Raw genomic sequence first — 18,760 nt, forward strand, 5'->3', positions numbered from 1 at the left:
TTGAAGGCATGGGGGGGTTTTGTTCGGGTGCAGAGCGGGTTGTAATTACTGGATGGGATGTAACAGCTCCCCCCGCCTCCCTTCTCCCCCTCGCTTTTTTTTTTTTTTTTTTTTTGGGGGGGGGGGCGGGGGGGAGATGCCGTTTATCTAGTCTGTCTCCCCCTTGCTCTCCAAGCCGGCTGGGGGTCCGGCTTTAAGAGCTGAAGGTTTGGCTGCGGACTCGACGAACGATGCGGGGCCAGCAGCCCGCCTAACCCTGCCTCTCGCCCGCAGGACCCCCGGCCCCGACGGGAGCCCCGGCCCGACGGCACCGCCGCCCCGCCGCCCGGGCAGGCAGGGCCCCCCGCGCCCGCGTTTCGGCCCGCTCTCCTCCCCGCCACAACTTTAGCATGATGTCTTATCTTAAGCAACCACCTTACGCAGTGAATGGCCTGAGTCTCACAACCTCGGGCATGGATTTGCTGCATCCCTCCGTCGGCTACCCCGGTAAGCCGCATTTTTTTTTTCTCCTTCTCGTCGCTTTCCACCACCACCAATTCCTGCTCTGCCCCTCGTGGATCTGCCGAGGAGGGGAAGTGGTCAGGCCTTGGGGAGGGGGAGGAGGCACAACATGCCCAGGGGCTGATGGCCGGTGGGGGAAAGGGTCCCTCTTCCACCCTTCCTGGACTCGCCATCCAGGAAGGGGTTTGAAAACGGGATGGCTTCATGCCGGAGGTGGGCAACAGATGCTGCTGCTCCAGGCCACAGAGGAGAAATGGGGAAGGGACATCGGGGGGGAGGGGGAGACGGCTGCAAGGAAGCAGCCAAGGACCTGGCCGCAGGATGGGGAAGGCCCTGGAGACCCCCTTCCATGGGAGGCACCGGGATGGAGAAGGCCCTGGAGAGCCCCTTCCAGGGGAGGCGCCTGGGGAGCGGGCCGGAGGCAGGGCAGGCCGCCCGCCGGGCCGAGGGGCGCCCCGCTGACGGCCGGGGCCGCCGGCCCCTCTTCGCAGCCACCCCGCGGAAGCAGCGGCGGGAGCGCACCACGTTCACCCGGGCGCAGCTCGACGTGCTGGAGGCGCTTTTCGCCAAGACCCGCTACCCCGACATCTTCATGCGGGAGGAGGTGGCGCTGAAAATCAACCTGCCCGAGTCCAGAGTGCAGGTAGGAATCGGGATCCCCCCTGTCCCCCCCTCCCCGCACCACCTGGCAGGGAGGTGACAGTGCCACTTTGGGGGACGGGGCCACCCTGGATGGGTAACAAGCCCAGGGTTTCTTCCCTCGGGGGGCCCCGGGGAGCTCGCAGGTGGGTGAGGGAAGGCAGAGAGGTTGCAAGGGTGACATGGTGGAAACCTGCCTGCCCTCAGCTCCAGCCTGCCCTCCCCTCCCTGCCTGGCAAGGGGGTGCGCGTGCAGCGCGGAGGTCTCCGAAGTGGCAGGGTCCCAGCTCCTGGGCCCACCCGTCCCTGCACCCCACCGGCTGCCCCCCAGCATCCCCAGGCTGCGCAAGGGGCCTTGGCCCAGGGGCCAAATCCCAGCCCTCCCCAGCCTGTCCCGCAGGAGTTTGATACGCGTGCGACCGTGTCCCAGCTGAGCCTGGAAACTGGGGACCTGGATCTAAACTGGAGGCTTTCCCACTCGCCTGACCCCAAATCCGCCATCCCCCAAAGCTCCCCCTTTGCAGGCCTGGGAGAAAGGCTCCTCTGCTGCCCATGGCCAGCCCCATCCCAGCCCGGGGAGCTTGAGAGAGACTTGGGGGACCAGCCCTGGCTGGGGGGGGGGAGAGAAGCAGCAAGCCTCTTTAGAGAGTAAATGAGCCATCTTTACTCCCCCCACACCACCACTTCCTCTGTTTCCCTAATTATTTCCTCCCTTTCCGATGCTCTGTTGTTTCTAATTAAGGACTTGACTTCAATAGGCCTTAAATGGTGATTCCTGGGGGTCCCCGGCTGGCAAACGGCAAAGAGGGAGGGGTTCCCCCCGCTTCCCCCAAAAGTGACCTGATTAAGCAGTTTGATTTGCTGCTAATGATGCCGTAAGGCCGCGGCGGCGGCGAAGCTCCGCGCGCTGCTGCGGGGAGCTGTTGCCGCCCCCCAGGGCCTCCCCTCCGGCACCTCTTCCCCTCCTTGGGGTCTTCTCCATGTCCCTAACGTGAGGCTTTTCTCTCCCCCCCCCACCCCATCTCCAGGTGTGGTTTAAAAACCGCCGAGCCAAATGCCGCCAGCAGCAGCAGCAGCAGCAGAACGGGGGCCAGAATAAAGTGAGGCCGGCCAAAAAGAAGAACTCGCCGGCGCGGGAAGTAAGTTCGGAGAGCGGGACCAGCGGGCAGTTCACTCCCCCCTCCAGCACCTCGGTGCCCACCATCTCCAGCAGCAGCGCCCCCGTGTCCATCTGGAGCCCGGCGTCCATCTCCCCGCTCTCAGACCCCCTGTCCACCTCCTCCTCCTGCATGCAGAGATCCTACCCCATGACCTACACCCAGGCATCAGGGTACAGCCAAGGATACGCTGGCTCGACCTCCTATTTTGGAGGGATGGACTGTGGATCTTATTTGACCCCTATGCACCACCAGCTCCCTGGACCGGGGGCCACCCTGAGTCCCATGGGTGCCAATGCCGTCACCAGCCACCTCAACCAGTCTCCAGCCTCCCTCTCCACCCAGGGCTACGGAGCCTCGAGTTTGGGCTTTAACTCAACCACCGATTGCTTGGATTATAAAGACCAAACCGCCTCCTGGAAGTTAAACTTCAACGCTGACTGCTTGGATTATAAGGACCAGACGTCGTCGTGGAAGTTCCAGGTTTTGTGAAGGCCGGCGGGAACCTCCGTGCTACGCCGAGAAACCGCGACGGCGACAAACGCGCTGGGCTGAACTTTCCAGTTTTAGTCAGGTCTTGGTTAAATTAAAGAGAAAACAATTAAACAAACAAACGGACAAACGAACGAACAACGACAAAACAAAACAAAAAAACCGAGAGACGGGGGCGGTGTGACCGGATTCAGCTTCATCTCCTGCTCGGACACTCTGGAGAGGGAATAAGAAAGAGGAAACGGGGGAAGAAGGCCTTAAACGGACGGACCCGCTAGCGAGCAGAAAACGGACGGACCGATCTGTGTTCCTTAGAGTTTTAGGCGATCGTTGGGTTTCTTTGTTCGAAAGAGGTGGAAGATCGTTCCATCAACGGGCCAGTTTAAAAAAAAAAAAAACAAAAAACAACAAAAAAAAGTCTAGGTTTTTATTTCTTTGTGTGTGTGCGCGCGTGTGTGTGTGTGTGGAAAGATCCTTCACCCAGAGGTTTCCAACGTGTTAGCCAACCCTTGGTTAAAATATCCGGAATGGACAGCATCTCTCTCGCTCTTTTTCTCTCTTTTTTTTCCTCCCTCCTTCTTTCGCTCTTTCTTTCTCTCAAGCTCGTTCAACTGTTTGATGCCACTTGCTCAAGTTGGCGCTGGAAGAACTTGGTTCAGGGCTGCGTGGGTTGAGTGACTGATTGTCCTAGCTGCACTACTTTATTTAAAGAAGAAGAAGAAGAAAAAAAAATGATGTTCATAAGGAGTCAATATGTAGTTTTTAAGAGACAATCAGTGTGTGTCTTATATAAATGGTACATCTGTGGTTTTTAATTTGTGCTAGACTTCAAAACTGTGATCTCCTGTATTGTATGCAACTATGAACCCTGCGCCAGCGGGAGTTCTGCTGTGATTTAAATAGGTTATAATTATAGGTGAAATTCAGAGCAACTGAGGCACCTATTATCATCTTTTAAAAATAAATAAATATATATTAGGGGGAAAAAAAAGAAAAAAAAAAAGTGATCACCTCTCACCAGAGGTGAACTGCACTGAAACTTTCTACAACCGTCTCTGAACAAAAGAGAAAATAACGAGGTGGGGAAAAAAAACAAACAAACAAACAAAAAAAACCCACCCAAGGACATTAAACTCCTCTGTAGTTGACTCACTGTTGGCCACGCTAGCAGTGACCATAAACTAAAACAGGACGTTGGTCAGTTGCTCTGACCTGGATGAATTTAAATGGAGAAAATCATTGTCGTTTATGCTTGCAGATGTTAACTGAAAAAAAAAGAAAAAAAAAAGATATATATGCATAAACCTTTTTTTTTTTCCTGGATTTGGCAGATATGTATAATTATATTAAAATGGTTCTAGCACACTTGCTTGTTGTCGTCCGTTTTGATCGCACCCAGCTGAGCTGCGGAGAGGGGGGCGACGCGGTCCCCTCGGTGCGGTTTTCCTTGCGGACGGGGAAGGAGGCGCAACGAGGATGGAAGGGGGGGATTTTTCTTTTTTTTTTTTTTTTTGCGTTTCGAGCAGATCAGGGCCGCCAGGACCTCCGCGTCCTCCCAGACGCTGTCCGAGCGGGGAGGAGCAGGGGGCACCCGGGAGCAGCCAGCGAAGGGCGGGGGGGGGGGGGAGGAACAGCTCTGAAAAATGCAATTTTTGCAGGGAGGGATCGGGCCCCTTTCCAAGCTTAAGCCCTGAAGTCAAGTTTGGATTCATGCAGAAAAAAAAAAAAGGACTTTAAGGAAGCACCGGAGATCAGCCGCCGGGGGCTCGGGGCCACAGCACGCGCCGGTGCCCAGGGGCACGAGCCGCTCGGCCGTAGCGCCTCTCCCCGCTCCCTCCGCCGACCGCATTTATTTCCGTCCTGTCGTGCTCCCCCAGCACGAGGGGGAAAGCTCAGCCTAAAACATAAACAGGCGGATAGGCAGCGCGTCGGCTGCCTCTGGGCCGGCGCGAGTTTTCGTGCTGCTCGTGGTTACTACTCTAATTTATTTATTTATTTTATTTTATTTTATTTTATTTTATTTTATTTTATTTTATTTTATTTTATTTTATTTCATTCCATTCCATTCCATTCCATTCCATTCCATTCCATTCCATTCCATTTCATTTTAAACCTGGAGAATATTTTGCAGGGGAGGTTTGGATAGCACGAAGCGCAGCGGATCCCTTCGGGCCCTTCCTAAAGGCCCAGGGAAGCGCTCGGCCCCGCGGACCCTTCCCGGGGAGGGGAGGGCGGGGGGGGCGGCGAGACCCGTCCCCGCCGCCGCCGGGAGCTCCGAAAAAAGCGCGCCGTAAAGTTTAGGTTTTCCACTGCTTTGCCTAAAACCAGCCAAATCGAAGCCCAAGGAAAACCAGTCAAGCAAAATACCCGCCGGAAAAGCAAGTCCATGTGCAAACGGGATGCAGCTCTGCACCTGCTTGGAAAAGCTCTTTGTTTTGTGGACTTTTGATTTTGTATTCTTTTTTCTTTTTTTAAGAAACTTCTTAAAAAAAAAATCTCATTTTCTGCTTTGCTTTTCCCATCTTATCTTCTACTTCTCTTTCCTGAGTGGTTCCCCACCTTTTCGGGATGAGCTCTTTTGACTAAAGCTTCTTTATCAGTAAAGCTAATTCATTTAAGGAATTTGTCTTAATATTGCCTGGCATTTAGCACTTTCCATATTTTCTCTACCTGTTTGTTTCTAATTTTAATTTAAATAGGCACTCACATGGGCAAAGAGCAAAATCCCAGGGTGGTTGGCAAAATATTATTTTAAAAGTGTTTTAATTCCTTTTTTCTCTTTCTTTTTTTTCATGTTTTAGAGCTCCCTCCTGGCTAAATTCATTTCCTCTGAACTCAGTGTGGGAAAGGGAATTCTGAATCGAACAAGCTCAGTGGAAAAGCTAGGGGGACCGTGTCTGTTTAGTGTCAAAAAGCTAGATTTAGGTGCGAAATGTCTGACTGGAAGTGTGTTGGTTTGATTTGAGCTCCCTCCCCCCCCCCAAAAAAAAAAAGGTAGAGAGAGCGAGAGAAACAGAGAGAAATTATAAGCAAATGCTCTCCTAGTTTAGCAAGGTGAAGTTTCCCATCAGAAGAAAAAAAAAAAATCCATTTCTCCAAAAAGCAGTGAGAAGGAGGCAGGACTTGACTCCCAACAGCAGTGGCGCTGGCTGAGTGCTGGCTCGGTCACCCCCCGCCCCGGCCGATTCCTGCCCACCCCCTGTCTGATCGTTGCTTGGTTGCTGCCCACCCCCTGCCTGCACCCACCTCATCCCCTGCACCCTGCACACCCCCTGCCTGCACTCTGCTCATCCCCTGCCTGCACCCTGCCTACTCCTTGCCCAGCCTCTCCCTCACGCTGCCGGCTCCTCTGCCTACTCTTTGCTTGGTCCCAGCCCTCTCCCTACCAGCACCCTGCCCACTCCATCCCCAGCCCGTGCCATCCCCTGCCAGCACCCTGCCCGCTCCATCCCCAGCCCGTGCCATCCCCTGTCAGCACCCTGCCTGTTCCATCCCCTGCCCGCTCCATCCCCTGCCCACTCCCTGCCTGCTCCATCCCCTGCCAGCACCCTGCCCACTCCATCCCCTGCCCGCTCCATCCCCTGCCCACTCCCTGCCTGCTCCATCCCCTGCCTGCTCCATCCCCTACCCACTCCCTGCCTGCTCCATCCCCTGCCTGCTCCATCCCCTGCCCGCTCCATCTCCCTGCCCGCTCCCTGCCTGCTCCATCCCCTGCCTGCTCCATCCCCTACCCACTCCCTGCCTGCTCCATCCCCTGCCTGCTCCATCCCCTGCCCGCTCCATCTCCCTGCCCGCTCCCTGCCTGCTCCATCCCCTGCCCGCTCCATCCCCTGCCCACTCCCTGCCTGCTCCATCCCCTGCCTGCTCCATCCCCTGCCCGCTCCATCCCCTGCCCGCTCCCTGCCTGCTCCATCTCCCTGCCCGCTCCATCCCCTGCCCGCTCCATCCCCTGCCCACTCCCTGCCTGCTCCATCCCCTGCTTGCTCACTGCCCGCTCCATCCCCTGCTCCCTGCCTGCTGCCCCAGCCACTGGTGGAGGCAGCTCTCTCCCTGCCCCAGCCCGTTCAGCCTGGGATCTTCCCGCTCCTTTCCCCCTACACCCAGATAGGGGCATATTTCGGGGTGAGCTAATTTTCACGAGCCCTGTCTGTTTCCAAGGAGACAGAGGGTTAAAAAAAATAATCTAAAGATCTGCTAAAAGCAGGATTCAGGGACTCCCGCAGCAGTGGGGTGCGTCGGAGCCGCTCGTGGGGCTGGCGGCTCCGGCCCCCTGGGAGCCCCCAGCTCCGGGGCCAAGCATTTGGGGACCGGTCCCTGCTGGTGGGGGGAAGCCCCATGGCTGTTGGAGGGATCCTGGCACCCCCCTGGGACCACCGGCGCTGCCCCAGTCTGGGGCTCACAGGGGTGCAGGAGCCACAGCGCCGGGTCTGCGGGTTTGGGCTGGGACTGGGGCAGGTTGGGCTGCGCCCAGCAGGGTGCACGGGCCGCGGGCGCGCGAAGGACGCAGACCCTACACACGCACACGGTCAGCCACACGCAGCGTGAAAATGCATATAGCAAAACTGTATATATCAGGGCAGACCTATAAATGCATACAGCACAAATGTATGTATCAATCCATACATAAAAATGAATGCAGCATGAGTGCTATCTATCAAGGTGTATCTCTACGCGCGTCTATAGATGCCTATTGCAAAATAAATACACCAGTGCATATCTATGTACAATGCATATATAAAAGCTCACAGCATAAATGTGTCATATCAATGCATATACCATAAACGTACATATCAATGCATATATGTGTGTGTATATAAATGCATGTATCAGTGTATGTGTGTGCCACAGGGGATGCATCAACGCCTGGAGCATCCACGGTGGCCGTGCCGGCGCGGGCGGCTGCACGGGCAGTGGGGCTAGGTGGCCGCGGGGAGCGGCATGGCCACGGGTCCCCGCAGGTGATGGCGGGGAGTTGTGGGGTGGAGGGGGGGTCAGGAATGCACGGGGGTGGCCGGGAGGGAGGAAAGGGTGGAGGGAGAGAGAGGGAAGGAAGGAAAAGAAAGCAAGAAAAAGAAAGCAAGGAAAAGCAAGCAAGAAAGCAGAAAAGCAAGAAAGAGGGAGAAAGAAGGAAGAGAGGGAGGAAGGGAAGGAGGAAAAGAAAAAGGGAAGAGCAAAGAAAAAGAAGGAAGAGAAGGGAAAAGAGGAAAAGAAAGGAGGAAGGGAGCTAGAGAGAGAAGACAGAAAAGAAAGGAAGAAGGAAAGAAGCAAGGAAGAATTGCTGTTGAGCAGAGCGAAGTCCCAGGGCTGCCCAGCCGCCCGTGCCCCGTGCCATGGCACCTCCTGCAAAGGACTCCCTGATCCCATCGCTCCCTGCTGCCCATCACGTCTTTGGACCTCCGCACCGGGGGGCAGAGAGGAGGTGGGCGATGGCAGGGCAGAGAAGAGGTGGCGACCAGATAGCTAAGATATAAATGCCACGCAAACTGTTAAAATCTGCTCCAAGAGTTAATTTTGACTTTTAGGCTCATGAACCATTAATAAAAATCTCCTTACATTCAAATGGCTCTCAAATGCCTTGATAGCGGATTACAAACTCCTAATGGAGACACTGTATGATCAAATATTCTCTAAGCAGCGAGGTCTAAAGTATTGGGGGTGGCTGGGCCACCTGATTATCAGCTTATCGGCAAATACTTCTTAGCGTGGGATGTGCCGAGAAGAAAGCGTCTTCCTCAGCACGGTCCCCTACCCTGTCCTTCGTTTAAACGAAGAACGTCATATGGTCCGGGGACAAGAAAACGCATCTTCGCCATGCCGTGGACATGGGCTGGAGACGTCTCCTCCAGATGGTAGCGCAGAATGGAGACACGAGTAGGGAAGAGGCCCCAGCGCCACCCCGCTCGGACCTGAGCCCGCTGGGCTGACCTTGCCGGGGCTGAGCATCCCTTGGCTCTTGTACACTGGGCACCTGCAATAGGGAGGAAAAAAACCCTGCTCTTGGTATTTTTTTCCCCTCTTTTGGTGTCTCAGTGAGTGCTGCCAAGGTGCCATCTGTGCCAGGATGCTGGCTCCGGGGGACCTTCCAAAATCAGGAATCCCATCTCGGCTCAGCTTGGGGGCTCCACGCTCCTATTGCAAATAGGCCTCTGTGGGCTGCAGGGTGAAAGCCCCTGGGGAGCAGCGGGGACCCTGCTGCCTCAGCGGCACCCCAAAACTCATGCCGTGAGACACCAAACCAGCATTTCACATCCTGGGAGGGAAAAGGTACCTACAAGGGCCGGGCCGGGAGCTCCCCCAGCTCTGCTGTGTCTGCCCTGCAAGGACGAGGGACCCAATGACGGGGGCTCTCAGCGCTTGCCAGGACCAAGCGACGTGTAATTACTGGGCAATTAAACAATTTGGAAGCCATGAAGTAGGATCACTGCAGGGAGAGCGAGAGCGAAGAAGTTGCCTCTGTGAGAACGGGGGTCTCCTTGCAGTGACGCCAGTGGGGCTAATTCCTGCAAACACCGGGGCTGCGTTTCTCCTGTTTTCTATTTCCCGGAGAAGACGGTGCTCTGCTTGCCTCCCCTCACATCCACACGGTCAGGGACTCTGATTTTCGGTCACCCGTGGGTGCTGGTGACAAGAGTTGCAACGCTCCTGTTGCTTAGAAAACGCCTCGCTGGGGGCAGCGGGGAGGAGGTGAGGGAGCGGAGCGAGGCACCTCCAGTTGCGGTCAGCACTGAGCAGAGGCCTGGAAACAGGAGGAAGGATCTGCTCAAGAAACCAAGCTCCAGGGCTACGTAGCAAGGCTTCTTAGAGGACGGAGCACTCGCTAGGTGATGCTCGGGAAGATTTGCTTTGGGGTCATCTCCTGATGGCCGGTCAAGCACAGATGGTCTAGCGGAGAGCAGCGAGGCAGGCGCCGGAGGACAGGGCAGCCCGGGGCACGTACGGCCTGGGCTGCTGTGATTTGCGTCATGGTGGGACCACCAGGTTGCAAGGAACAGCGAGACCCTGCAGCGCTAAGCTGCACATAAAGAAGCAGGAGGAGGCAGTCTCTGTCCCAGAAAGCTCACAGAGGGGTCAGGGGCGCTTACGTAGTCCCAGATCACCCCCCTTGGAAGCAGATGTCCCAGTGGCATCAGCCTCCTTGCCCAGCTGACGGCACGTGTGAGACAGAAGCGGTGCCTGGCCTCTCCCGCATGCGTGGGAGAAGCAGCCTGCCGTGGGCAAGGACGCTCTCCCGCTGCTGCCACGGTATTTGTCCCCACGGTGAATCCCGGTCTTGCAGAAATATATCTTACAAGAATTTCTTGGGATGGTTTGGTTCTGTCCCTTGCCTCCTCCGCTCGCTCTTCTTCTTCAGCTGCGCTCTCCCCTCTCCCTCTTCCCCTGCTGCGTCCCCACCTCGGGGACACCAGGACGCAATGCCGACCTCACCAAGTGTGCAAACTTTCCACCTCCTTTGGCAGGGTGCATGGGGCACCGAGCAGGTTGTGCCAGGGTCAAATTAAAACAACAGAAGCTGCCAAAGCTGATTTCTGTCTCATGGCCTCCCCCAGCGACAAGGAGAGAGCTGGCTGCAGAAGGGATTGCAGCAGGGTGATCTGAGTCCTCCACCTCGTCCAGTTTTCCTTTTTACCTGTGTTTTCAGGCGTGCATCTCAGCATTTTGCAGGTGCCAATGCTCGCACGGATCATCCAGGGCTATTGCCAGGCTGCCACGTTGCAAGGGTTGGTGATGGACTGCTGCAAAAATAGTAATAAACAACATGCTGGAGTGTTTCAGGGTTTTGGTTTGCCAGGAACAACCATGCGGATGCAGAGGTTTCCTTGTAGCACTGCACTATGTAACTGAGAGCAAAATTAGAGCTTCACTGCATTCATTTAATTACTGCAGTGATGAAAACATATTAAAACAGCTCCCGACTGTCTGAATGATTTCCTGGGGAAAATCCCAGGCTCTACCACTTCATTTTCTACTCTTGATGGCATCACTGATGGCATCACTGGCAAGTAAGTGCTATCAGCCTGGGCCTGTTGGGGTTCCCGTCCCCACAGTACCAGTGCACAGGCAAAGAGAGCACCAAGCAGCACCCAGGGGTGCAAAGGGAAATGCAGGCCATCCCTGCCAGGGCAACCTGCAGCATCCATCGCTCCCAGTTACAAATTGGGCAGGATTTCTGTGTCAAAATGCCCTGTGTTTGGTGGTCAGTTCACGCCCATCCATGACGAAGAAAGTTCTTGGTGTCATGAACACTGTGCCTGAGTACTAGGAGATGGGAACACAGGGGCTGTCTGTGTGGGTTTATTCTACTGCCCGTTGCCAAGTGCCTCAGTTTCCCCAACCATTGCACAGCTACTGCAGCAAACAGTTGTTACCATTAGCTGGTTATAGTCTTTAATATTTGCCACAAGGGAATGAATAATCTCTTAAGACATCCAAACAGTCCTGTTTGGAAGCTGATCTTTTTTAAACCCAGGAGCTGGGCATGTTAGAGGGAATCTCATCTGAGCTGGGAAGAGCATCAGCAGAGAGGCCAAGGGGCAAGGAAGTGCTGACTGCCAGCAAAGCCTGGAGAACAACCGGTGGCAGGGGAAGAGGCAACTTGCCCTGCGGTCTGCATTGGCCTGAGGAGTAGCTTTATCTGTGCTAAGCTCGAGCAATTTTGACTTCAGGACTATAGGGTGCCCTGCAAGGGAGCCTGAAGAGGCTCTGGCCGTGTGCGTGACACTTGTTGGGCTCCCATAATGTCAGCACGGTCAAGCACGCGCCACTGACCTACCTTTGCAAAGGGGCCTTCCTCCAGCCCACCTGGGAGATGGATTCCCAGGAACACGCAGCAAAGCAACCAGTCGCGTCTGGCACTTGGGCACAGAGCAGCTAAGATGTTGCAAATGCATGAGATACGGGCCGAGCTGACTGGGGAGAGGGAGCGTGAGACAGAAATCAGCTGCAGGACCCTCCCTGGCAGCGACTGAGAGACATAGGTTTCCTCATCAATCACCAGCAGCCATTGATGCTCAGAGACTTGTACTGGGAAGTCTGTGACTGTATCTACACTCGGTACTGACAAACCGTCTCGTTATTCATTCCAGCATTTATTAGGCAGTGATTAGATACCATGTTGTGTCAAACTGCTCACAGAGACCAGGCACATCGTGCTTATTTTTTGATTTGCCTTCAAATCACAGAAATCCACAAGTGGTGTTACTTACCTCTAGAGCCAGACATACTAGCATATTCTCAGAGCTTTAAAATTAAAGTGATCGCAAGGCTGCCCTTAGGTTTCCAGCGACTTATGCAAGAAAACAAATACATGAGAACAAAAGGACAACTGAATAATTGCAGTTTCAACTTGGAATTCAGCCTGCTCTTCGTTTGTATTGAAAGCAACGTAATCGAGTCAACTTATAGTTCCTGTGTCAGGAGAGTGGAAGGAGGGGGTTGTCCTGATTAGATCTAATTTCCTACCTGTTTACTGTGGGTATTTGCATAATGATCACCCTGCAAAGAGTGGTTAGCATATGCTAACATCTGTTCTTGAACCCGTTAAAACACAAACACTGTGCAGAGTGGTGCTGTTCCCAACAAGTCTCCTCTTCCTGATTGCGTCGGAGTGGATGCAGCCGGCGTGCCTCTGACTACCTGCGCTGGCTGTAAACCTCTTCTGGATTTCCCTAGGACAGAAAGCTGAGATGTCACGAACTGTTTTATTTTCAGCAATAAGAAAAAAAATCTGAGGGCTGAAAAGTTATTGAAAGGTCTTTAGGGGTCATTTTCCATTTTAGTTCCTTCTTCAGTGTTGGAAGAAAGGGACTCATCCGTTACTCCGTATGCCTGGCCTGGGTGATACGCTGATAAATTTTGAAGTAGTGCAAACAAGAAGAGAGATAAAGACAGTGGTTCAGTCCTCCTCAATTATTTGGGCCCAAGCAGAATATATGCTTCACCAGAACTTTCACCAAAGCCAGTCTCAATGTATAGACTGATGATTTACAGACCCTCCCTATAATGTGGTGGGAAGATGAGCTTATTTGTAGATCATTTGCTTTCTGTGAGGACAGGCAGAAGTGTGCCATTGTTTTGAAAGAGTTTCTTGTCAGCTGAATTGCAAAAAAGATAAAGGAGAGGAATGCAAGGCAGACAGGACCACGCTATTGCCAAAGGGTGCCAGAGGATTGCAAAGTTTGAGTATCCAAGCAGTGAGGTGTTAGCAAACAAAGCCAGTCTGGTTCCCCTTTCAGCAGCCCCATTCTCCACTGTGCAAACAGGCTCAGGACATCCTTCCCCACTTCCCCCTTCTCAGTGTCTCCCACTTGTGTTTTCACAGGTTGGCAGTGTTCACACATGCTGTTCCAGCTGTTGCAGAGGCAAGCTAACAACTTACACCCCCTGACGTGCACCTTTTTAATGGCAGCTTCTTAGTAGTCTGGGTCGCTCTGATACCTGAGCGAGGAAGCAGATGCAGAGCTGTGCCAGCAAACCTGTGAGGCAACAGGAGCACTGGAGCGGGAAGCAGCAACCCAGCACGGTGCAGTTGCTCTCTGCCCTGGGTGCTTCTTTGCCTATACAACTCTAGTACTCTTAAGCATTAGCTTTTTCGGGAAGAGGGAATATTGACCCGATCTGTATCACCATCTGCAGAGATATCAAGGGCTAGAAATGCTATGTGCGTGGGCAGGAGTAATTATGCCTGGTGACATGGTGGAGTCCATCGTAAAGCAGAGATGAACAAAGCAGAGAGATGGTGGATCTCCCACTTGGATCTGGCCAAAGAGCGACTGTGCTCCCTGTGTACTGGATAATAACCGCCTCAGCTTGTCAAACTGCTTGTCAGACTGCAGGGCACTCTATTAGGAGAGCTATTTACAGAGGGATTGCAAACATCACTAGTGTTCAAGCTTTGCTACTCAGCTAGTGTTGATGGCTGTCTAGTAGAGCTTCAGAACTCCAGGTCCCTTGCTCTCCATGTCGTGCATGGGACTCTGATGTTGCCCTTCCTATTGGAGGCATTGCTCCAGAGTTGGTTCTGCTCCTCTCCTATGCCCTGGACATGTCCCACAGGTGAGCCTGTCCCTAGCTAGAGAATCTGTGACATCTGCAAGGTAATGTAGAAATGCCAGAGTTCTCAGCTGTCAGGTAAGTACTTCTTGCCTCCCTGCCTCTCAATTTTGTGCAACATAAACAGTATCTCTCAGCAGCCTTGTTCTGTTGGAGTTCCCAGTGCTCATCAAATACCTTTATCAGCTGTTGCAGGATTCCTGGCAGGATTCCTGGTGATGATGTTGCACTCCTCTTCCCTTTCCCCCATGAGACTGTTAAGATTTCTGTTTTCTCATATATAACCTCATGGTCAGCTGCCTATGTGGACACCTCCATGCCTGTAGCAGATTCTTTGTCTAGAAATCCAGCATTTCCAATGATCCAAGACCTTCAAGCCTGTCTGATTGCTTCCTTCTCTACTTGCTGAATGCTCTCCTGCCTATCCTTATCTTGTGCTTGTTGTGATTCACACTGAACTCTGGCCACCATCATGCTCCCTGTGCTGGGTAGAAGCAAGACAGGAGATCAAATTTCAGGAACTTGAGCAGTTTTTAATTAAGAGACTGGTTTTCAGAGAGCCTGCTGCAGCGGCTGTGCCAGTGCGGTGTATACACAGAGAGGTTCTCAGGGCTGCTTCCAAACACCTCAGCTTCCAGCTACCACAAAGGTCTGCAAGAGTTGCCTTGGCCCATGTCTTCCAATCTGAAAAGAGGTCATGGTTAACTTTGTCAAAGTGTACTGCAAACTGTCCACTCCTTGGCCTCCTCCCACATCTACTTGGTTGCAAAGCAATGCAATGCTGCAATGTTTTTTTCTTTTTTTTTTTTTTTTTCCTCTCCTCTCTCTTCTAAAGGAGCCCAAACTGGAACTTAGCCAAACCCCTCTTAGTTTCTCAATAGCATTGTTGATAAGGTATATTATCATACCAGCTCAGACTCCTTTGGGCAACAAGGCACAAGCATAAGAAGTTCCAATGTAGTTAGACACTCCTGGCAGAAAGGGAGATCTCAGTATTCCCATGTTATCAACAAGGCACTGAGGCACTACAAGCAGGATGAACCCACTCACCAATCCAGCTGGGATCATCCAGGTATCTCTGAGAGAGTTCAGACATACCTCAAGCCTCTGAATGTGAGTTACTGATGCTACCTCAAAATTATGCTTTCTTCCCGCCAGTCAGAGCTGGTGGTTCAGAATCCTACACCTGGGAAAAAGGGGAGCTCTTAGAAGTTGCTGTGTTTCTGCAGCTCCCTTTACTCTAGCTGCAAGAGCCAGCTCTTATATTGGAACAGCACTTTGCTTTCTCATTATGCAAGTGCTGTATTTTAATAGAAACGAGAAACCTCTTTTTAGTCAGCCTCAAAAACAGTTGGATTTTTTTTCCTCCTTCTGTCAAATGACCAACTTAATAATTCACTAGTTGTGCTGGGATTAGGCACTTTGGGCCACACTCTGGATTTCTTATCTTTAATGTAGTTCTCGACGACATCTTCTACACTTAATCCCCTGACAAAACTCCCTTTGATTCCTGCGACAGTCGCTCACAGAGATCAAACGCGGAACACTGCTCTGTCAGGTAGAGCTGGGTGAATAATTTGTGACAAATAATTTACCCATAGACTTTCTCCTCATTTTCTGTGCACAAATTGTCCACTCAGTTGAGACTCGTGACTGCTAATGGATTGGTTTCTGGCTGCACAATTCTGAGTTCAGTAACTTGCTCATGAACGAGAGCCTGCAAGCGGCAGGGCGATGGGGCTTGTTCAGATTTTTCCATTTACACAGCCTCAGTGTTCATGATTCTTTGACCTCTCTTGGCTCCAGCTCTGGTTTTCGGCAGTGCTGAGCACATTTTGACCCACAAGCAAAATCAATACCTACTACAATGTGCTCAGAACTCACGAATCATCGCACTGTATTTCTTGTACCAGATCAGAAGAGCATGACTTTCGGAGCTGAGAGTTGCAGTGCAAACAATCTCTAATATCAAGTTAATATTTCCTGTCCACGGGATGTGCTGTAATGTATGCGCCTGATATGAGTTTTATCACACTTCCTTGCAAGAATAGCCTCCAAAAGACAAGCACAGATAAGACAGGGAGGCACAGTGATAAAGGGACCCAATTTACACGTGAGATTAGCTTTAGCAGAGACGAGGGGCACTTGCCCCCTCGGCAGCACTGCCCAGAACTGTACGCACTCATGTCACACGACTGAAGACTGAACATGCACCCCTCGTTTTTACCTTTGGATTGCCATGGCCTCCACACCAGTTTAACCATTCGTCCGAGCATTAACGGCATCTCTGTTCATGCACCCCTCAGGTGAAGGAGTCTGTGGAGAAAAGGTAGAACATTAATTAGGAATTAGCCATAAGAAAGTTCTGGTATAGACTGATCCAAGTGATATTTATGACTGTAATTTTACAGAAGGGAATCTCTGAATTTGCAATTTGTGTCAACTTAGTTTTTTTCCTTTTTTAATTAAATGCCTGCAACTCTTCAAAAGCACAAAGGTGGGAACTTTAAGGTCTCCATCTATTTTCCAAATAGCCCTGGTAATGCCTGCAGGGAGTACAGAGCAGTGCTGCCTTACTAGGGCCCACAGAGACGCTTCATTAACCCAATTAAGCAGGTGGATGGAGAGGGTCTCTCTGATAATTTACACCTTACTAATGAAGTGTGTGACTCTTAATCTCCTCCAAACAAGATACACTCATGAAACACTGGTGCAAGGAAAGGGGAAATTAATTAGGTGAAAAAACTATGAGATTATAGCAGAGGGATTCCAACGAGGCAACTGTAACATGGCTGGTGATTCATTTGTGCCCGTCTTAAATTAATGGCTGAGCTGTCAAGTAAATAAGACCCAGCATTATTTTGTCTTAAAAGTAGTCTTCATGAGGTCTAGCACAAGGCACCTTATTTTAGTGCATGACACACCATTTTCTATGCCCCAGCTGCCTGGATGGCCCTGGGGTGAAAATGAATCTAATTTGAGCATTGCTTGGCCTTTTTTCTAAGAGGTCTGATGAAGTATTAGAAGGAGCTATTTGTTCTGTGCAGGTATTTTCAACATAACATTAACTTTGTGTCATGTAAATATCAGCCTCTCTTTTCATGCAAAAAAGAGATCAAGTAGGTTGTTGCTGTTCCCAACACAGACATGAGGGTGCTGGAGACAGTCATTTGCTCCTGCGCAAATAGTTCATCTTGGCAAGGGTTAATATAGCAGCCCAGCCATGTCATACACACTCTCTGCCCCCAAACCTCACCAGCCTTAGTAAGGCAGACACAAAGCCCTAGTAAAATCAGAGGGAAGGGCAACATGTATGTTTTGCTTCTTTTATAATAGCTTTGGAATAATAGTTGTGCTGTTGGTCCATCACAGGTGGGATTTGACAGGCTGCTAAGCCATTTCGCATGGTGTTTCTAAAGGTTGATCAACAGTGAGCTAAAGAAGAACTGCAGGGTATCAGTCTTCTGTGTTACCCTGGCAGCCCTGCCTGTGAGACGTGGAGAGGCAGGACTGAGTCTTTGGTGCTGTGGGCAAGTGCCCCTGATCTTGTCCGTACTGTGAGAAACAGCAGCGACTGCTGGCTGCCAGGCTCGTGCTCAGGCTGCAGGAGGATGGTGGAGGAGGTGTCTCATTGCAGAGCAGCCATATCACCAGGTGAATCACTGCTTAATATTCAGCATTTGCTTCAGCCCAGCAGTGGTTAAAAAGGAAGGACTACTTGGGCTGTTGCTTTGGAAAAGAACAGCTGAATATTACCATTTGTGATAGAGCAGACCTGACCAGCTCAAATCATGGTCAGCGGAGACCTCTGTGGACCTGAGAGCTGGTCACTTGAAAAGGCATGGACTCTCCTTGCCTCCAAAGGCATTCAAAGACAGACACCAATAACTTACTTGAGTTTCTGTCCTGCTTGAGCATAGAAGGGTGGTCCCAAAAGAATAGCATGGGATCATGACCAGAAGACTGTCTAGCGTTGTCCCCAAGGGAGGGGACAGTGGGAAAGTTACTGACCATCTTGTGGTCATGTATAGCAACCCTGGCTCCAGGGAATGAGGCTTTCAAAATTTCCACAGTGAGAATGCTAAAGAAATGTGTTTTAGCAGTTAAATGGAACTGCTGGCTACTGATTCCTAGAGCAGCAGATCTGAGCAGATTTTACATTGGAAATTTTATTTTGTCCTAAAAAGAACTCAATGCATCTAAGGATTTCAAAGCTCTTGGCAAACATGAATTAAATAAGTAATTAATTAAGCTCTGCGGCACTCCTGTTTGATAAACAAGAGATACAGTATGATCAGTCAGTATTGCCAACTGCAAACATTCACAGACTGTGAGTCCAGCTCCCCAAAATTATGAGATTGGCTTAAAAAATCATGAGATTAAAACCCCAAATTGTTGCATTTTCTTTATCCACCATCTGGCTTCTCAGCCTCTAGGGTAAACATGCTTCATGTTTTCAACTACAAGGGCTAGCCACTTACTTAAAAACATGAAAACTGAGATCCTTGTGCTTCATAATGACTCCAACAGTTGAGGCTTTAGGAAAAATATTAAAAATCCTAAGACTCATCATAAAATCAGAAGAATTTGCAATACTGATCACTTCAGTTACAACCGAAATGGTTTTGGCTTACCAGCTATTTCTGGATATAGCAATCCAGCACAATAGCAGTTAGAAAAGGAACAATGAAGACTATCATTCCTAATCAAAATTGCAGGAGAATTTAGGTGGGTTAAATACAGTTGCATAGACAGGATGTCCTGTAGTCTTTGCTGGAATTTAGCCAGGGCAGGAGAGATAAACACATCAGTTCTTATGAAAACTCTTCTGGGATTGTTAATTATTACAAATTATTATTCCTGTCTCTCTGAAAGATGATTGCAAGCAATACTATGGCATCAGGCACTGTCCAGAGGCAATAG

The 18,760-nt window shown here is 51.4% G+C and overlaps 1 protein-coding gene across 1 annotated transcript; it reads left to right on the forward strand.

Annotated features, from left to right (window-relative positions):
- Positions 1-389: 389 nt before the first annotated feature.
- OTX2 (orthodenticle homeobox 2) lies at positions 390-2,788 on the forward strand. Its single transcript, XM_062577073.1, has 3 exons — positions 390-486; positions 993-1,144; positions 2,168-2,788. The coding sequence occupies exons 1-3, from the start codon at positions 390-392 to the stop codon at positions 2,786-2,788; spliced, it is 870 nt and encodes a 289-aa protein (XP_062433057.1).
- Positions 2,789-18,760: the final 15,972 nt, after the last annotated feature.

This window comes from Rhea pennata, chromosome 5, assembly GCF_028389875.1.
Source record: "Rhea pennata isolate bPtePen1 chromosome 5, bPtePen1.pri, whole genome shotgun sequence".
In the NCBI taxonomy this organism is placed as follows: Eukaryota; Metazoa; Chordata; class Aves; order Rheiformes; family Rheidae; genus Rhea; species Rhea pennata.